Raw genomic sequence first — 20,462 nt, forward strand, 5'->3', positions numbered from 1 at the left:
ATTTAACTAAGAATGCATTATTTTAATAATAATAATAATAATAATAATGACTTTATTTTCAGTGCCCAAAAACAACCACAGCGGTCTTCACTTTGGTGCACCTGTTCAATCCTATAGAAACACGTTGGTATATTACCATCACCCAAAAACAAATAAACAAACAAAATGTTATCAGTAAATTACAAGGTTATTCAACTGATGGCGGTAGGATGAAATGGATGTACAGAAATCGAGGTGCTTAGGAGCAATGCTGTTGTATAATGTCTGAATCCGAGAAAGCGGTGAAGTACAACAAGGTGAACGTACATCAAAGCATACAGGATGTCTAATATGGCGTAAGTTAACATAAAAATTAACTTTGCTGAGCATTGATGGCGAATCAATTACACTATTCACAACCTTATGCAAAAATACAAAATCATGAATCGTTCGCCTTTCAGACAAGAGTGTAAGCGAAAAGGACCTAAGTATGTATTCATAGTCATAATAACAGCGCCTTTCAAAGTACCTATCGTAAACAATACGAATCAATCTTTTTTGAACATTTTCGATGGTCAAGGCCTGTGCCCTAGATATTGAGTTCCATATTACCGAGGCAAATTCCAAACGTGACCTAACTAAAGATTTGTAAAGATGTAACAAACAATGAGGCCTCCTGAAATTCTTCGACAAACGTGATATGATTCCCAGAACTCTCATAGAACTTCCTACCACAAAAGACACATGATTTCTAAAAGACAAGGCACTATCAACGTACACGCCAAGATCCTTCACACACAGTACACGTTCAATTGGCATGATATCAAGATGATAAGTAAAACTGAAAGGCACATGGCGTCGGCACAAGGATAGGACCTTTGTTTTTGCAGGATTAAGCAATAATAGATTTTGTTCACACCACTGAAAAATGAGGGACACATCACGCTGTAGGATCTCGCAGTCCACAGGATAGTGAATCATTCTAAACAACTTGATATCATCAGCAAAAAGTAACAACTGGGAACTCTGGACACAAGATACTATATCATTTATAAATATTAAAAACAAGAGAGGGCCCAGGATTTTGAAAATCATTAAAAAAATTTCATCATTAATTCTCTTTAAACTCTCCAAAATTAACATTTATAATATGCACTAACAGAATCCGTAAATACATAATGTAATACGTGTGTGACTTTGAAGTTATAAATCGAGACATATGGGCAAATTCACGCTAACACGGTTGCTATAAATGGGACGAGCACATCATATTCTTCACAATCTCATTATAATCAAAAAGCGCAAAAATGCTAATGGGTGGTCAGTAAAATACAAACTGACAGCACAGAAGTTGACGGTACTTTTTAAGAGAACACTCCTAATACATTTTTCTACAACCGACCCAAAAGTGACCATAGGCCGAGGCGATCGAGATGCGCCACCCTGTAACACGCTTTGCGGTGCCTGTTTCAACAGCCGGCGTGTAGCGTCTCCATCTACTCTACGTAAAGGGAAAAAATCGGCGCGAATTTCCAAACAGTTCAGCCTACAACCTTGACGGTAACATGATAGAGGAGGTAGGGCGCGACAGAACCTGAACCTGCGCAGCCTGTGAGCGTCAATAGATCCGTCTGTGCCGTATTTGCGATTTTGTGTCTTAGAAATAACGACCCTGATACCCGGTGGTTAATACTTTTTGTCAATCCTTCCTATGACTAATTTGTCACTAAATATCTCTAGGCCCATAGCCAGAACAGGTTTTCTGTGGAAGCCGCCCGAAATGCCAACATCGCGCGATATGGAAAACTCGCACGTTACTGAGGGGGTACTTACAATTTTGTTTCGCAGACACTTTTTTCTTTCCAAAACAAGGATTGTTTTTATACTTCTGGGCATGGAGCCAGCAGAATATATTTTTTTCATCAAAATAATAATTGGTCACCGGACATGGTTGTTCGAAGTTATCTGAAAACGTCCTGCTTTGCTTTTAAGATATCAAACATCTGCAGCAAATAATGATACACAGTCATAAAGCTGCCGGCCAAAAAGCGAATTTCCCACGATGAACGCTGGAGTGAGTGAGTGAGTGATTGAGTGAGTGAGTGAGTAAGTGAGTGAGTGAGGCTCAGAAGGAGCTCCCAATTGTCTTTTGAGACGAACTGTGTACAATATTGGTGGTGTGCAATGCACGTTGCAGACGCGTTGTGAAAGAAAATAGTAAGCTCGCGCTGGAGCAGGAACGGAACAAACTATGGCCGTCAGTGAATGCCATTATTGGCAGTAGTGCCACTAAAAAAGCTACTCTTCAGAGTAACGACACTTGGCCATATTGTGGCTTAATATCGTGGCTGCTAGTTATCTGAAGCTTTATCTGAGATCACAAGAAACGCTTTTCCGTTCTCCACAAATGTTTAAACAGTTCGCGACAAAGCAAAGCAATATTACATGAGCCTCCTAACGCCGAATCTAATGCTGAGGAAGTCTCACTTCTAAATCATGACGATCGGTAGTTGCATCTGCTCTGCACAAGTACCGGAATGGCGGCGCCCACAACAATATCGGGGAACGGAGTGGCTTTCATCGTTACCAAGACGAGCTTGAGCGAGAAGGGAGTCAGTAATCTTTGTGAGCGATTGCCGAGGGACAGTTACAAACTACTTGTAGGGATCGCTTGAGAATTTTGTCGTTTCCTGGAAACTGAGTGAATCGACCTTCAACCGTTCGGATGGGGGCACCCCGACGGCTCGCCCCGAGGATAGGGGGGATGAGCGGCTTGAGCCCTTTTTAATCTTTGGCCCGGGAAGGAGACAGACATTCTGGCCTGTCTCCGCGAGGTAGTGGCACCCTCCCCGGCTTTGTCGTCACGGCGCGTTCCCAGGGACGGCTTGTCTGGTCGGGGGACTGATACAATGAAGTTTTAGCGATGAGGGGCGCCGGTTTGGGTCCACCTGGAGTCCCAATACGCTTTACTCGCTAACTTCAAAGGATACGGCGCCAATTTGTTTTGACGCGGCGAAGTGGGGGTGTTTTCCCCGTAAAGTAGTAAAGTATCGCCCCGATTGGAGAATTCCCCAAGGCGTTTAGCATTGTTTTTCTTCTTAGAAAAGGGAAAGAAAGAGTTCTGTGGCTTTTCTGTAATTGGTGGAGGACCCGCTGGCACTGGGGCCAATAGAATTGTATAATCGTCCTGATTGGACAGGCCCTGTGTCAGCGGGGAGTTTTCTCGTCCGCGCTGGCGAGGAAACGTTGAGTTTGGACAAGCCCGTGCGCGGAGCAAGTTATCTCCCGCGGTCCGCCGGTCCGCGTAGCTTTGTCGCGAGCGACGAGCAGTCTCTTTGAGCCTCACCGTGCGCGGTGGGCATTTTGCGCCGAGGCGCGGTTTTTTTGGTATTTCTACAGCCGTGAGCGGACAGTAGAGTCCTGTAACCAAGTTTGCAGTTGACGTTTTAATACATTTATTTTTATCAATCGTTGCTCTCGACTTTGAGCGTCTTTCTTCGAGGCTCCGCCACCACCACCGAGCAAGAAGCGACCATCCTTCGCGGCTGTCCACGATCGCCCGGCCCTGACCTACGACTTCTAGGAAGGACCGGGACAAAACAACCTGGTGACCCTCAGGGAGGGGCACAACCTTTACTGGCGCAGTCGACAGGATCGTGGACATCGTCAACCGCCTGGAAAGGTTCCAGACGCCTGAATTGGTGCGGAAAGCGGTGGTGTCCATCGGAAGGAGCCCAGGACCAGCTGAGACAACGAGGAGCGGTCCACAAGCAGCCTGGTACAGCGAGGCACGGCTACGAGTACGCCGGTGGCTGGAAGCGGTGAAAGCCAAGAAGCGGACGTCGCGTGGGGCGATCGGCGCCGGTGACCTGCGGGTTTGGCGGCGTCGACGACTACCTTTGGCCTGGGGCCTGCGACGGCGGTGAACGAAAATCAAGCAAGCGGACGTCGCGTGGGGCGATCGGCGCCGGTGACCTGCGGGTTCGGCGTCATCGACAACTGCCGTGGGCCTGGGGCCTTCAACGGCGACAAAAGATTCAAGCCGGCGGACGTCAGCGGCTGCAATCAACGCCAGTGGCCTGCGGGTTGGGCGACATCCGATGCGACTGCCCGGACTCTACAGCACCGCCAGGTAAGTGGTCGTTTTCCCTTCCGTCGCCGGCTGACACCCGCGCACTTAGCTGCATGGCGAGGTATAACTGGCCCATTGGGGAGAGCCTCAGTGACGGAGACGACGAATGGTCGGATGGGGAAGCGGTTCCGCTGAGTGTTCAGATAGCCCTCGTGAGGAAAAGAACGAAGGAGCTAGACCTGCAGATACAACTCGCAGAGCTCCGGGCGGAGGAGCGGAGAGCAAGAGCTCGGCTCTTGGAGGAGCGCCGAGAAGGGTCGCTGATTAATGCAGCGGCGGGCGCGGAGCCCGAGGCTCACTGCGTGAGCGAAACGGAACCGGACGCACTGGGCGACCCGGAGGCTGCCATGGGGTCCGAGGCCGATTGTGCCGCACAAAAGCCGGAGACTGCCATGGAGTCCGAGGATGATCGCGCTGTCCAGGAGCCGGAGACTGCGGTGGGCTCCGAGGCCAATCGAACCGTACAGGGACCGGAGACTGCGATGGGGTCTGAGGCCGACCGCAGTGTCGAGGAACAGGACACTGCCGGGGGTTCCGAGGCTGATCGCGCTGTCCAGGGCCCCGACACTGCCGTAGCGTCCGAGGCCGATCGTACCGTACAGGGACCGGAGACTGCGGTGTGGCCTGAGGCCGACCGCAGTGTCGAGGAACAGGGCACTGCCGGGGGTTCCGAGGCTGACCGCGCTGTCCAGGAACCGAACACTGCCAGGGGTTCCGAGGCTAGTCGCGCTGTCCAGGAGCCGGAGATTGTCGTGGAGTCCGAGGGCGGTCGCGCTGTCCAGGGCCCGGACACTACCGTGGAGTCCAAGGTCGATCGTGCCGTGCAGCAACCAGACACTGCCGTAACGATCGAGGCCGATCGGGCCGCGCGCGAACGGGGGTTCTCCTTCGTCCAGGCAGATGGACGGGAGGAGCCCCCGGAGAACCAGGGGTCGGATCCGGCGCTGGGGAGACTAGCGAATGCCGAGGTCGCGAGGGGGGCTGCCGCAGTTGCTCCTATCGCTCAGACTGGACTTCGGCGTCCCCACGACAGGTCTAGTGGGGACGGTGTGACACGGCAGGTGCCACCAGGTGGGAGGCGCGGAGAGGCACCGGTGGAGGCGCACAACTCGCCATGGGGCGACCACCTCGGAGCTGGGAAGGAGATGGTGCGCCAGGGGCGCAAAGCTGGGTCTTCCTTAGACCAAGTTGACCGCGAAGCGAGCGCCAAACACAGTTCCGTGGGGAGACCGAGCCGGGCACGCCTTCGAGGGCCTAGAGGAAGCTCTGGAGAGCATCACAATACCCACGGTACGCGACAAAGCTGCTCGAGTATGGGGCGATTGTATGGTGGCAGGGGAGCGTTTTCTCCCGCGTATGCATGTGGTGTCAGCGGGCGTGCATGTGGGAAGGCGATCACTGCCACGGCAACGTGAACATTGGCATGGAAACATTTCGCCGAAAAATAGTGTTCCACATGTTTTGGCTGGTTGCTTGATTTCTTTTGGGTTTCAGAAGTTTTCATGTGACGTTTTTCGTTTGTTTCTTTTTTTTTTTCTTTTTTTTTTTTTTTCCTTTCTCGTGGGAGCTGCTGGTTGCGACCGGTTAGCTGTTGCGTTTGGCAGAGATTCATGCTGCGTCGCATATACTTTGTGAACCTTTTTTTTTTCGTGTAATCCTTTTTGCGCGTTTGTTTTCGGCGCAAGTGGGACGGCTTTACAAAAGTACGCTGATGCTCAGGATTTTTTTAGCGTACATGTTTTGTGGTTGTTCTGTTGCCGTCGTTTTGCGTACGGGGTTTTGCATGAGTTGAAGCGTTTTTCTTTTTATATTTCTTTTAATGGTGACGCGATCGTTCTGTTATAAGAACTGCTGGCCAGTCCAGAAGTCCTGGCACAGTTTTCTGGGTGGGCGTGTAGGGATCGCTTGAGAATTTTGTCGTTTCCTGGAAACTGAGTGAATCGACCTTCAACCGTTCGGATGGGGGCACCCCGACGGCTCGCCCCGAGGATAGGGGGGATGAGCGGCTTGAGCCCTTTTTAATCTTTGGCCCGGGAAGGAGACAGACATTCTGGCCTGTCTCCGCGAGGTAGTGGCACCCTCCCCGGCTTTGTCGTCACGGCGCGTTCCCAGGGACGGCTTGTCTGGTCGGGGGACTGATACAATGAAGTTTTAGCGATGAGGGGCGCCGGTTTGGGTCCACCTGGAGTCCCAATACGCTTTACTCGCTAACTTCAAAGGATACGGCGCCAATTTGTTTTGACGCGGCGAAGTGGGGGTGTTTTCCCCGTAAAGTAGTAAAGTATCGCCCCGATTGGAGAATTCCCCAAGGCGTTTAGCATTGTTTTTCTTCTTAGAAAAGGGAAAGAAAGAGTTCTGTGGCTTTTCTGTAATTGGTGGAGGACCCGCTGGCACTGGGGCCAATAGAATTGTATAATCGTCCTGATTGGACAGGCCCTGTGTCAGCGGGGAGTTTTCTCGTCCGCGCTGGCGAGGAAACGTTGAGTTTGGACAAGCCCGTGCGCGGAGCAAGTTATCTCCCGCGGTCCGCCGGTCCGCGTAGCTTTGTCGCGAGCGACGAGCAGTCTCTTTGAGCCTCACCGTGCGCGGTGGGCATTTTGCGCCGAGGCGCGGTTTTTTTGGTATTTCTACAGCCGTGAGCGGACAGTAGAGTCCTGTAACCAAGTTTGCAGTTGACGTTTTAATACATTTATTTTTATCAATCGTTGCTCTCGACTTTGAGCGTCTTTCTTCGAGGCTCCGCCACCACCACCGAGCAAGAAGCGACCATCCTTCGCGGCTGTCCACGATCGCCCGGCCCTGACCTACGACTTCTAGGAAGGACCGGGACAAAACAACCTGGTGACCCTCAGGGAGGGGCACAACCTTTACTCTACTTAAGCGGAAATCATCCGCTGGGACGGCCGAAAACGACCCAGCGAAACGCGGCGAACGAAGTGGCCAGTACAAACAAGAAACCTCCTTGAAAACGGAGATGGCATCAGGGCACAAGGTTATTTGACAAACAGCCAACCCGCTGAAGGCCCGCTGAAAAGCTGGTGATTCCATTTTCAAAATAGGTTTTAGAGTTGATCGCGGTTTCTCATTTGTGTAATCTTTTGGCAGTGCTCTTATTTAGACTCCGTAAATCGATATCAGTCATATACTTCCGTCTGACCTTTGACCGGAATTACCCTTTAAGATAACTAAGCATGCTGTTAGCGTTATTAGTCACATAATGCTATTAGTCACAAATGTAATGAAAAATAAAGAATATTATTATTATTAATTATTATGTAGTTTCCAAGAAAGATCGGAACTTAGGATTAATCGTAGATACTTATAAGCGTTTGCCAGCGCTAGTGTTGTATTATTAATGTTACACGTAGAATTATTCCGAAGTCAACGTGTTAAGAACTTGCTTAGAAAAAAGGCCGAAAATCGCCACAGGTGAACCTCACCAAAGTGAAGGCACGTGTCACTTTATGCAGCTTGTTATCTTTATGTTTGTGTCATCTTTTCAAATTAAATTTGGCACATGTCTTTTACATACTGGTTTAAATTGGTGAGATTCTATAGCCTAATATATATATATATATATATATGGGTGATTTCATCTCAACTCAGGCACGGATTTTGGATCGAATTTTTAATTTTGGCAAAAAAAAGTATATGTTTTGGAGCAATTCCTATAATAAAAGAAGACGCAAACGGCAATGTCGTCGGATTTTTTGTTCTCAAGTTATGGACCGTTGAAGTAGCCAAGGTGGAAACTGATGTTTTTCCAGCTTATTGGGGGTGCCACATTTCACTCCATCCCTTTTCCTTACTTTTTACGCTACATCAATATAACCTTTTGGGAACACTCTAGACCTAGGCTTTTTTACGCTAATTAAGCCTCTAGGTTATAGCATTTTTAATGATTTTGTTTTTATTTGTCAAACCGGCTCTCTGCGACGATATTTGACAAAGTTCAGCATGCTGTGCTGTGTGACCTAATCAACATTTTTTAATTATCTTTATATCAGCGTAATGCTCCAATTAAGCTCTTTCGTTTGAGTATAATTTCAATATTTTGCAATAAGTATATAATGCGCTACATGTGCCTGAAAAACGAAAATTTTGAAAAACTGGCAAGTTTGAAGTCGAGTTTCTAAAAACCCCCCCTTTTTATTTTTTTTTATTTTTTATTGACAATTAGTTAGTATAGCAGTCTATCAGAAACTACCAACGGAAATTGTAATATATTGTTTGTATGGCCGCTATTAAGACTCGAATCTCGTGCTATGGGCGTTTTGAACGGGACTTCGCACAGGCGTTCTGCTGAGCAGAATTTTGGCCTATGTAAGGTTTTTTTATTTATCGTTAGCAGTTACCTCAATATCCAACCATAAACAATAATGAAATTTGGAGTAGTGCGCTTCAAAAAAGTTACTCAGAAGTCCATATCCACAACTGACGGCACCTGCGCTTACTTCCTCCCAATACGGGGGAATGCAGATCGTTAGACAATTCCTCTAAGGCCTTTTGCTTTCGGCTTTGAGTTTGAAGTACCGAACTTGACATGTAATTGTCATATTTTCTTATGTCAAACAGATATGCAGTGCATATATATATGTACGATTTAGTATCTGACGCTTAGGAAGTACGGTTTATTTTGTGCGCGTACGGACTCTTTCGTAAAATAACAAGCAATTCGTTGCGTGTAAGGCCTCAAATGTGTGAGTCATGTGATTAGGTTTCATTTCTATTTGCAGTTATTCATGCAGGGTTACTTCGACTTTTTCCTCTTGATTTCAATTTGTCCGGGAGTCTAGATGTTACGTATCTTCTCCGTCAATACATAGGGCGAAGCTCACACACCTTGAAAATCACGCCAGTGCCAAGTAAATAAATATTGTTAGGATAAGTGTTGCTGCTTCACTGGCTTTTACGCTCAGATATTGAGGTAAGTACTAACATTAAATAGAAAACATTACATAGGTCAAAATTCTGCTCAGCTGAGCGTCTATGCGAAGTCCCGTTCAAAACTCTCACAGCACGAGATTCGAGTCCCAATAGCGGCCATACAAACAATATATCAGAATTTCTGTTGGTAGGCTTTGGCAGACTGCTATACTACCTAACTGTAAATAAAAAATTAAATAAATAAAAGGTGAAAATAATCCCTGGTGAAGGGGAACAAGAGGGACAAAGGACAAACAGAAATCTCCAAACACAGCTAGGTGACTGGTGTGCGACCGAAAAAATCCGCCTGGTCCGGGTATCGAACCCGGGACATCTCCATTACAAGTGGAGCGCTCTACCAACTGAGCTAACCAGGGGTTAGACGTCAGTAGAGCAAACGGGTTTTATCAGCTTCCACCAGTCTAACGCCAACAAGGATGAAGCTTGCAATTTAAGGTTATTATTATAATGCAATTATAATAATTGTCCTTTGTCCCTCTTGTTCCCCTTCTCCAGGGATTATTTTCATCATTCTTGTCCAGCTCGCTTGCACCTTTGCATTTAATTGCATTATAATAATAACCTTAAATTCCAAGCTTCACCCTTGTTGACGTTAGACTGGTGGCAGCTGATAAAACCCGTTTGCTCTACTGACGTCCAACCCCTGATTAGCTCAGTTGGTAGAGCGCTCCACTTGTAATGGAGAGGTCCCGGGTTCGATACCCGGACCAGGCGGATTTTTTCGGTCGCACACCAGTCACCTAGCTGTGTTTGGAGATTTGTGTTTGTCCGTTGTCCCTCTTGTTCCCCTTCTCCAGGTATTATTTTCATCATTCTTGTCCAGCTCGCTTGCACCTTTGCATCTAACTGCATTATAAAAATAAAAGGTTTTTTTTTTTTTTTTTTTAGAAAATCGTTTTTAGACTTGCAAGTCTTTCTTTACAAAAACTTGCAAGTTTGAAGTCGATTTTCTAAAAAAAACACCTTTTATTTTTTTTTTTACTTTTTATTCACAGTTAGGTAATATAGTAGTCTGCCAGGACCTACCAACATAAATTGTAATATATTGTTTGTATGGCCGCTATTAGTACTCGAATCTCGTGCTGTGAGAGTTTTCAACCGCACTTCGCATAGACGCTCAGCTGAGCAGACTTTCGACCTATGTAAGGTTTTCCATTTAATGTTAGTACTTACCTCAATATCTGAGCGTATAAGCCAGTGAAGCAACAATATTTATTCTAACAATATTTATTTACTTGGCACTGGCGTGATTTTCAAGGTGTGTGAGCTTCGCCCTATGTATTGACGGAGAAGATAGGTAACATCTAGACTCCCGGACAAACTTAAGTCAAGAGGGCAAATTGTAAGTAACCCTGCATGAGTCACTGAAAATAGAAATGAAACCTAAACACATGACTAACACGTCTGAAGCCTTACAGGCCACGAAATGCTTGTAATTTTACGAAAGAGTCCGTACGCGCACAAAATAAACCATACTTCCTAAGCGTCAGATACTAAATCGTACATATGAATATGCACTGCATATCTGTTTGACATAAGAAAACATAACAATTACATGTCAAGTTCAGTATTTCAAACTCAAAGCCAAAATCAAAAGGGCTTAGAGAATTCTCTAACGATCTGCATTCCCCCGTATTAGGAGGAAGTCCTGCGCCCGCACTTGTGGATACGAACTTCGAAGTATATTCTTTTAAGTACAGTACTCCAAATTTTATTAATGTTTATGTTCGGATATTGAGGTAACTGCTAACGATAAATAAGAAAAACCTTACATAGGCCAAAATTCTGCTCAGCAGAACGCCTGTGCGAAGTCCCGTTCAAAACGCCCATAGCACGAGATTCGAGTCTTAATAGCGGCCATACAAACAATATATTACAATTTCTGTTGGTAGGTTCTGATAGACTGCTCTATTAACTAACTGTGAATAAAAAATAAAAGAAATAAAAAGTGGGGTTTTTTAGAAAATCGACTTCAAACTTGCCAGTTTTTCAAAATTTTCGTTATTCAGGCACATGTTGCGCATTATATACTTATTTCAAAATATTAATATTATACTCAAACGAAAGAGCTTAATTGGAGCTCTACGTTGATATAAAGATCATGAACATATGTTGATTAGGTCACACAGCACAGCTTGCTGAACTTTGTCAAATATCGTCGCAGAGAACCGGTTTGACAAATAAAAACAAAATCATTAAAAATGCTATGACCTAGACGCTTAATTAGAATGAAAACGCCTATGTCTAGAGTGTTCCCAAAAGGTTATATTGATGTAGCGTAAAAAGTAAGGAAAAGGGATGGAGTGAAATGTGGCCCCTCCAATCAGCTGGAAAAACGTCAGTTTCCACCTTGGCCGCTTCAACGGTCCATAACTTGAGAACAAAAAATCCGACGAAATAACCGTTTGCGTCTTCTTTTATTATAGGAATTGCCCCAAAACATAAATTTTTTTCGTCAAAATTAAAAATTCGACCCAAAATCCGTGCCTGAGTTGAAATGAAATCACCCATATATATATATATATATATATATATATATATAAACTGGAAGAATAAAACCCTTGGCGAAAACAGCAACAACGGACGATTTATTCTTCGACGTTTCGGCCGGAGTCCGGACTTCGTCAGAAAGAACTTTTACAGATGAACGCAGGTGGAATTTATACAATGCTACGGTCGAGTCCAAGTTTCAAAAACGGCGGGATGACGGTTGGAGTTTCCAAAGAAGCGTGGGAAGAGTTCCAGATGGGCAAACGTTTATACAATTCTACGGTCGGGTCCAAATTTGGGCGAGGCGACGGTTAGAGCTTTCTTGAGATGGAAGCGTAGGGCAGTTCGTACCCGGGTGAAGAAGCCTGACGGTCGGGGTCAAGTTTCAAGGACGGTGGGATGACGGTTGTAGCTTCTTGAGAGGGGGCGCAGGGTGATTTTGTGTCCGGGCGGGCAGGGATGACCTGGACGATAGCGTACAATAAACGAACGGTGCATACGCAAACTAAAGTGCTGTCCCAAAAAAAGAAAAAGACAAAAAAACGGCACGGTCACTTGTGTTGTTTTGTGGGCCTTGCATGAGTCAGACCTGGAAGGGAACAATGTTAAACCTAGAAATAAAAAGAAAGAAAATGAATATCAAAACCTGAAAATAAAAGAGAAAAGTTGATGGTCCAGTTCAGGCTACAAACACAGTACCACTGCTAACAATGAGGTCTGGGACCTGAAAAAATGTCCCCTGATAGCTGTTGCTATTTGTCTGTTAGCATTTTAATCGATGCCAGAGCACCGGGGCTTTCAATTATTCCTTGTTTAATAGCGTTGAATCGGTAAATTAGGTAGGATTCACGCTGTTCACGTTCGTGATTTGATTTAAATCCAGATTCTAGGAGCGTCACTGAAAATTTATCAAACGAGTGTTTTGGGAGCGCGAGATGTTTGGATAGAGGCAGTGTCGGACGATTTATGGCGTAAGATTTGTGATTTTAAAGTGCAGTCTAAATGCCGTTCTATTCTCCCCTATGTATTGCATTTTGCATACCATACACTCGAATGAGTACACGACATTCGACGAGGCACAAGTTAAGTTCTCTTTAATTTTGATCGAGAACTGCGAGTGCGTGCTGCCGGCCGTGTTTGTGTGCTGCATCTGTTTACGAGCTTTTCTCCGCATCTGCCAGTTTTGCGGTGAGCTTTTCTCCGGTGAGCTTTTCTCCGCCGCCCTCTGTTCACAGATCAGACATCCTGGGTGCATGCAAGGCCTACATTCGTTAGGTGGAGACGACGAATTTATTCGAGAGTTTACTAGCGCGTCTTTGAGGTTACGCGATCGTCTGTGGACTACCCCAGAAGCGGATGGAAACGCACTTTTAAGGCGCTCGATTTGTTCGAGAATGTTATAATGTCGTCTTAAGAAATTATTTACATTAGGATGGTTCATGGTATAAATTAGATTTATATTTATGCGTTGTGTGTCGCTTTGCGTGGGGCGCGGGCTGATAAGGTCTGCTGCTATATATATATATATAAATCAGGCAGGTGCAAGGCTGGGGTACTCAGAAGAGACGGACAAATCACGCTGGCGTCGTACCGCAACCGCTAGCCTTGTACCTGCTCAACGAATGGCAATTTTAGTGCACCATTTCGCTTCTCAGGTGACGCTCGGCAAGCTTCTAATTGTAACCATATGTCTGTTTTCACTAATTAAAAAGGCATTTAGTCATTTTCAATTAATTAACAAACAAATTAGTAAGTATCGCGTATTTTCCGAAGTCCGCCACCAGGGAGTAATGCGATCCCGAGAAAGTTATCTTTCTACCTTAAATACACTAATTGTAGAAATTTTGTCGCTCTTACGTGAAACGCCCTGTATATAAATATGTATATATTGCGGTGAATCGTGTATGCAGACATTATTTTGTAAGAAGTATGAACAGTGCGACCCCGGCTTAATGATTGTCCAAACTCAGTTAGCCGGCACTTCGCTGGGCGCTCTCGCGTTCCGCTGATCTGGCGTCCCCTCCCCCGAACAGGCTGTACGTGACGCTGCAGCCGAGTCACCTGGAAGCCTTCTACGAGGTGAGCGACAAGCAGCCCGTCATCTCGATCGGCCTCGCCGGCTGTGAGGTGCTCTCGGCGGGCCCCGTGCGGGGCTCGGCACCTGGCGAAGAATGCTTCCCAATCCAGCTCGTCAAGCAGGTGAGTCCGCGACTCTATTGTACGGACCGCCGGAAACTAACACCACGGCTAACATTTCGGGGGTCTACAAAAACGAGACGTCGCGAGTTTCTGAGGAGTGAATTCGAAGAATGCATGATTATGGCGTCTATTCGTCTTACTTTGTTTCGCGGCGAGAGGTCGGCAACCACCAGCCTTTCTCTTGGCACGGAAAAGGTGTCTAAACGCAGAATACTGCTGCAACTATCTCGGTGACCTACCAATTTTTTTCTACTTTTAGGTCACGCAAAACCTGCTTTTTTCCTTCTTTTCATTTATGCGCCAGCAAACAAATTTGCTCAAAAGGTAAGTATAGTTATTTGTGCTCCTACTTGCGTTTTGAGAACCCGTCTGCTTACGTCCTTAGTAAATAGAAGCGAAAGAATTCCGGGCAACATAGCGGAGCTAAGCCATTTAAGTGGGTCTTCCATGACTAGAAAAATATTGGCAAAATGGAGACCCTTCTTGTTCACATTTTGCAAATAATTTTTGGTACCACGCGTATCTTGTCAAACTTTTTATGCGCTGCCATCTATGCGTTGGTTTCTAAAGCAAACCCTTTTTCGGTATTAGGAGATAGATGGCACTTCCTCCCGTGCAATATAAACAGCGAGCGTTTAAAGACGCGCTCCCCACGGCCAACTGAAGAGCGGCGCGTCTAAAGACGCACTCAAGTACGACAGCGCATGACTCATACGGGATTACTTTTTTTGTGTAGTAATATCGAAATTCCCCATACTCCTTTCTGTTATTTAAATATATAATATAATTTTTTTTTCTGCGGTGCTAGCGTGTCAAAGGCACTGGTAACACGGGATGTGATCAGTTAGTGTGGAAAAACTGTGTAAACATGTGAAAACTGGATGCCCTGAAGTGGCCTGTTGCCGTGCAAGGTAAGTGGATGAGCGCTCCGAGGATGTCTTACTTCCGGGTGCCATCTCTTGCGGGGTGAATGTTTATGCGACTTTCTCATAGCCCGTTGGAATGTAAGGCGCGGCCAAGCAGAGCCCCGGCACCTGCTCGTGACAAATAAGAACGAAACATTCAAAGCTACCTCTAACCGTTGTGGCTTTTTGTTTTAATGCGATAGAATTTCTTATGGCAAGGTGCTCGTGTTTAGTATACGCTCTTCGTCAAATTCTTCAATAATAAGGGATATTGTACGTGGTGATTCAGCATTTCTGCCTATCATCCTGTCATGCGGCACTTCCACATGTTATGCACGCCTAGAAGCGCGAATGAATCCTATTAAATAAGTTTCTGCGTTTCAACAGCACGAAATCGTACACTACGTTCCGTAAAATCTCTATCCACTTTCAGAGTTCGTGGAAAAACTCCCCACGAAAAACTGCGTCATTGTAGAAAATGAAGCAATGTTTCATGGTCTCAGGCGTGTTATATAATCAACAGTTTACCGAACATGAGAAACATAACTTTTTTTTCCTGGAACCACCACTTGACGAGTGGTGTTGAAGTATGCTACTAAAATAAAAATGACTGCGCTGGGCGATAAAGTTTGTTTTAATGCGCTTTAGAAAATTCTGTCTTCAACTGTCACTAAAATTGATCCCTAAAGTTGGAGGAAAATAAATCGTAAACTAACGCCTGAGACAAACATTTCCTTAAAACACTAATCAAATTTCCCAAAGAAAACTCTACTTTCATAAAGAACAAGGCGTCTACAACCTTCTTCTAGAAGCACCAATTGAGGCAACCGGGAAAGGGTTGATATTAAACATGATATCATTCTTTTCGCCATCCGAAACCGCGGAACATGAGAATGGCTCCAGTGCGCAGTCAAGACGCACTCGAACTCTCAGAGCTCACGCTTGTGTCCCGAATTGAGCAGATATTAAACAATAAGGGGCCCAATTTTTGAAAGCGGTCATAGGACAGAGTACTCGTGTAAAAGATCCAAAATACCGTGCGCGAACTGACTGGAATATATCTAGAGAAAGGGGACATGTTTGGCGTCAGCTTTAATAGCAACAAGTATGGGGTAATGTTGTTTAACAACAAAAAAAGGGACTGTATGCGGATACACCTAATGAGGAAGTACAGGGGAACATGGGCTGGTCGGCCATTGAGAGTAGAGGGGCCAGTCCTTAAAAATCAATTTAAATAATTAATATATATTGGGGATACGCGGTAGGCATGGAAAGTAGATGAGAAACCATGCTTAAAAATTTAAACACAGAATGAACGAACCGAGCCCGAAATTTGACATGTAAATACCTGCACATTAGTGTTGCCGCTAAGCGGACTAGTTCGTTGTAAAAGAAAGTAAACGAAGCAGAAAGGAAAATGTGACAGCAAAGAATTCAAAAGAGATTAACCTTTATATTATTCAGATCACAAAAACCGGGACATAAGAAAGGAGCAGAGGTTTGGTAATTCATGACGAAGCACCTTACTGTTTGAGACCCGATCGGAGTGTTAAGAACAAAGACATAAATTGCTAAATTTCAAAAGATAGTCACGTATGTGCGTGTGCCATAGAGATGGCGAGACGCTATACTTCGTTTCAGCTTCGGTCCGAGCACGGCCGATGTTATGAGCTGAAGGTCAAATCAAACACCGCAAAAAGTGCAGCGTCATGGCGTGCTCTCTCTGCTTGATAAGACTAGCCGGCGGAGGAGCACGCCAAGAGAGACGGCGAATACCGGCTGGTCCTATCAACTGCAGAGAGCACGCCATGACGTTGTGCCTCTTTCGCTGTTTGATTGGCCCTTCGGCTCATAACATCGGCCGCGCTCGGACCGGAGCTGAAACGAAGTATAGAACATGCAATTTCGAAGGGCACGGGGTTTCGTCCTGCCTTCCCTAAAAGGGTAACGCATTTGGCGTGGGAACTGGGTTTTGTTCGCAGAAAGAAGGAACGGAGGAGCAAAAGATTACAATTACAAAATGTAGCTTATAAGATTGGTATAAAAGGTATAGAAAAGCGCGATATTACAAGAAATAACTGAAATAGTTAATTTACCGAGATACTTATTTATAGTAAAATATACCTAGGCAAGGTGTTGCAAGCTACCGCCCAGCTCAAGGATTGCAGCCAATACCATCTATCTATTCATCCACCCTATGATGGAAGACATACACTTGCTGGAAGTGTCCTGACAGTTTTCACAACCCCTCGCAAGGAAAAGATCGGATCGCAACGCCTCGCTCGAGAACAGTGTTATATGTTAGGTACAGAGGGCCAAGGTGGGCTCGTTCTGATGCAACCAAGGGCTAAGGGAAGGAACGAAGTCCGTCTCAAATAAATTACTGAAATGCGACATTCATAGAAACACAAATTGGAAATGCTATCGGATTTAGGACGAGATCTGCAGCGGCGCACTTAAAAAATATATAATTTTTGTGTTTTTTAGCCAGCACCGCTTGGCAAACAAACGTGACTCCGTGAGGTTTTATTCGCCCACTAAGAAAGGCGCACGCACTTTGCGAGATATCGGATCACCAATTCGGCGCAACCAGTGAGTCATACTTTACCAAAAGCTGTCGTTTAATTAGCATTCCTAGTTGATGCAATTGATCTAGCTATTTCAAAAAGCTATATCTATTGTTGGAAACGCGATTTTATATTATAACTGTGTTTTGCCCGTCACATAAAAACAAGTTTATTTGAGCCAAAACTAATTTTACACTGAGACTTGCGGTCAAAGGTCCATCGCAATATTCATTGCTTACCTTGTCGCGTCCATGTTAGAAAGGTGCATGATTCATGGAGTGCTGGATGCGTGATATGGGTGGAAGCCACACACCTCAAGCACAATACCCGCGTGCGAAACTCGCTGCACGCCGAGGTTTCCTAAAGCCAGTCAGGTGCATAGCTAACAGAAGTGCGTTTCCTGTTTCTTCCGGAGCAGCCCATTCGGCAGCCATGATTTCCGGTCAACGTGCAAGCGAACAAAACGCGTCAACGTCGCAGGCAATTATCGACGTTTCCGGTTATGTGAGGCATTATTAAGGCTATTTCCTGAGCAGTCCCAGACAGTTGACGATCAGATCTGTTCCCTTTCTTTCGGCTTCTACAATCTTTTTTACCTCTCGGCCTCCTTGAGTATTGCAACCGAGAGTTAGCTCATTTTATGAACTGAATCTCAGCTTCCGAAACTTTGAGTGAATTGTGTCTTCGCACTTAAATTAACTACAATTCGCATTCATACTTCTTGGAAAACAGAGTGAAGATAGCCTACACTGGAAGGGAAGAAAACAAGAAGCTATCGTTGTGTCACAAGTGACGCCAATTCACTTTTAACGTACACAGCTGCCCAATAGGTTTTAGGGGTTTGCGAGAAACATGCCGCATTCTGCCCGCCGCCATAGGCGTAGACTATGGGGGGGGGGGGGGGGGGGGGGGGGCGAGCAACGGGGCTCGTGCTTCCCCTTGTGAAATCCGGGGGGGGGAAGCAAAGCCCCCCCCCCCCCCCCCCGGGCCCGGGCCATGATCCTTACCGAGACGCTGTTTACGTGCCATGTAACGAGCTTCTAGTAGCGGCATGTAAACAAAATAACGCGCACGTTGCCTTTATTGACAAAATACATGGAAAATGGAATTCCAGCGTGTTTTCGCTAGCTTCAATCTCCAGTCCTGGCCCCTGGCCCCCCCCCCCCCCCGGGAAAATGGAAAGTCTACGCCGCTGACCGCCGCTAAACGGATGCACACCTCAAGAAGTGTGTGGTCTCCACTCCGATGTAACAATTCTGCATGTTTTTTTTTTGCAAGATATTATTACAGAGTAAAGAATTGTTTAAAAAAAATATAAAAAATGACATAGAATGCAAGAACGAAGTCAGAAATAATCATGCCGCAAGGTGACACCCTAAGCATTTCCAAGTTAGTAATCCTGTAATAAGGGGTGTTTCTTTTGTGGTTTTGCTTTTCAAAGGAACTTTTTGCATAGGATTTCCTAGACACATTTTGAACTTTTATATTTGTATCAAGTATGAAAATGAACATAAAAATCTTTATGCATCTTTGGTAAACTTTACAGTTGCCGATATTGAGCTCGAAAGTTACATGACCCTCGTTAACCCTTCATTCAGAACGTGTTGAATGATGTATAATGATTATAGAGTCCAAAACACTCAAGCTCTAAACCTTTATCACTTTTATCAATGGTCGTCAAGATGTCGGGCTCCGAAGGAAGTACCAACTACCATGGTCTATTGATCGCCAACGTATCATAGCAGTATATTATAGCAGTACCCTGGTTGAGACTCAAAAGCCCTTGCTGACTTTCCCAAACCGGGCTTGTGTCACCTTTGCATTTGTTCTTGTTTTGACGTGTCTAAGGCATTTAACACTGTCAGCCATCAGTGGCTCTTAGTAAAATCACATCGTCGTGGTTTTTGCGGAAAGTTTTATTATTTACTAGAAAGCTTTATATTTGGTTAGTCTCAGTTTGTTCTATATCCAAGCTTTAGAAGTTGACGTCTTTCTTTAAGGGTGGGGGTTCTTTCGGTTTCATTTCTTTCTTTAGTAAGGTTTACATTGGGGCTAGATAGTAGTCTAACATATTGAGGTATTTATAGCAAAATGTAGAGACGAATAGGACAGATAGGAGTGAATTCGCATGCTAAGAGTGCCACAAAACACAAGTGCACCAAGATTCATACCAAGCCATTTCTCCCATGCGCTTCTGGCGTTGTATATAAGATTCCACTTTTTTATGGCAAGAGCTGCATAGGCCAGACGAGCAGATGCCTCAATCTTCGGCTCCGTGAACATGATTACTCTTTGAAGGCTACTGTGGGCGGTCATCTTGCAATCCAATGTAGGGAGTGCACACACAGACCGTCATTTGGCGAGACAAGCATCTTGGAAAGGAACAACGTGAAATTGACCCGCGAGGTGCTGGAGGACTTCTACATCACCTGTGAAGACACGAAGCGTATTAATGTAGAGTCGGTGACGCTTGCAAATAAGGAAAGAGAATTCCTTCAACAGACAATGAAGGCCCGGCACGAGCCTGGATGAACGAGTGACTGTCATTCACGGGTCTGGTTGTTGATGCAGGTGTACGGATAATTTTTATTTTATTTATTCAATACCCACAGCGCCTTCCGGAATTACAGTAAACCGGTAAAGGGGGGGGGGAGATTACACAAACAAAAAATTTGACTTAATATTTTGGAACTATAAAGCGACTAAATGCTGCTGTCTTACATTTGTACTCGCTTACTTTGTGGATGCGATTCACACCAGCGGAAACATAGTGCGGCGAAAATATATACGTTTTACCTGGAATACCAAGTTGTGAGTGATATATGCCATGGAATATCTTTAAACAAAGCTTCGCTTTGCGTTGCTCGAAAGTAATCTATTTTGACTTTCGTTTGGAACGCGTTACGCTAAAATCTCTTCCGTACCTTGGTTTTCCTAAAATAACTCCTCAGTTTTGCACTTTTTTTTATTTTATTGTCGTCAATGTTACTTGGAGGATCCCATACAGTACAGGCATATTCTAGTACAGGATGCACGTTTGACGCTTAGAGGAGTTTTCTAATGTCTTGAGAAAAGTATCTAGTGTTTCGGCTTATAAACCGTAAATATCTGCTAATTTTTGCAATAGTGTAGTCCATATGTTGATGCCAAAACAACGATGATGTGAAGTAGATGCCTGAATGCTTGAATTCAAACGTGGTTTTTAGACTAACGCTGTTTACAACATAAGAAAATTAATTGGTG

At 45.2% G+C, this 20,462-nt stretch overlaps 1 protein-coding gene across 2 annotated transcripts in view; it reads left to right on the forward strand.

Moving 5' to 3' along the window:
* Nucleotides 1-20,462, forward strand: part of LOC8039028 (stress response protein nst1) — a 298,951-nt gene that overhangs the window by 31,043 nt on the left and 247,446 nt on the right. For both annotated transcript variants that reach the window (XM_029995006.3, XM_040216998.1), the window contains exon 3: nucleotides 13,582-13,747. In XM_029995006.3, the coding sequence (XP_029850866.2) occupies nucleotides 13,582-13,747 (166 nt within the window). The remainder of the gene's footprint in view (nucleotides 1-13,581; nucleotides 13,748-20,462) is intronic.

Source organism: Ixodes scapularis, unplaced genomic scaffold (genome assembly GCF_016920785.2).
Source record: "Ixodes scapularis isolate PalLabHiFi unplaced genomic scaffold, ASM1692078v2 PGA_scaffold1__304_contigs__length_218370807, whole genome shotgun sequence".
Lineage (NCBI taxonomy): Eukaryota > Metazoa > Arthropoda > Arachnida > Ixodida > Ixodidae > Ixodes > Ixodes scapularis.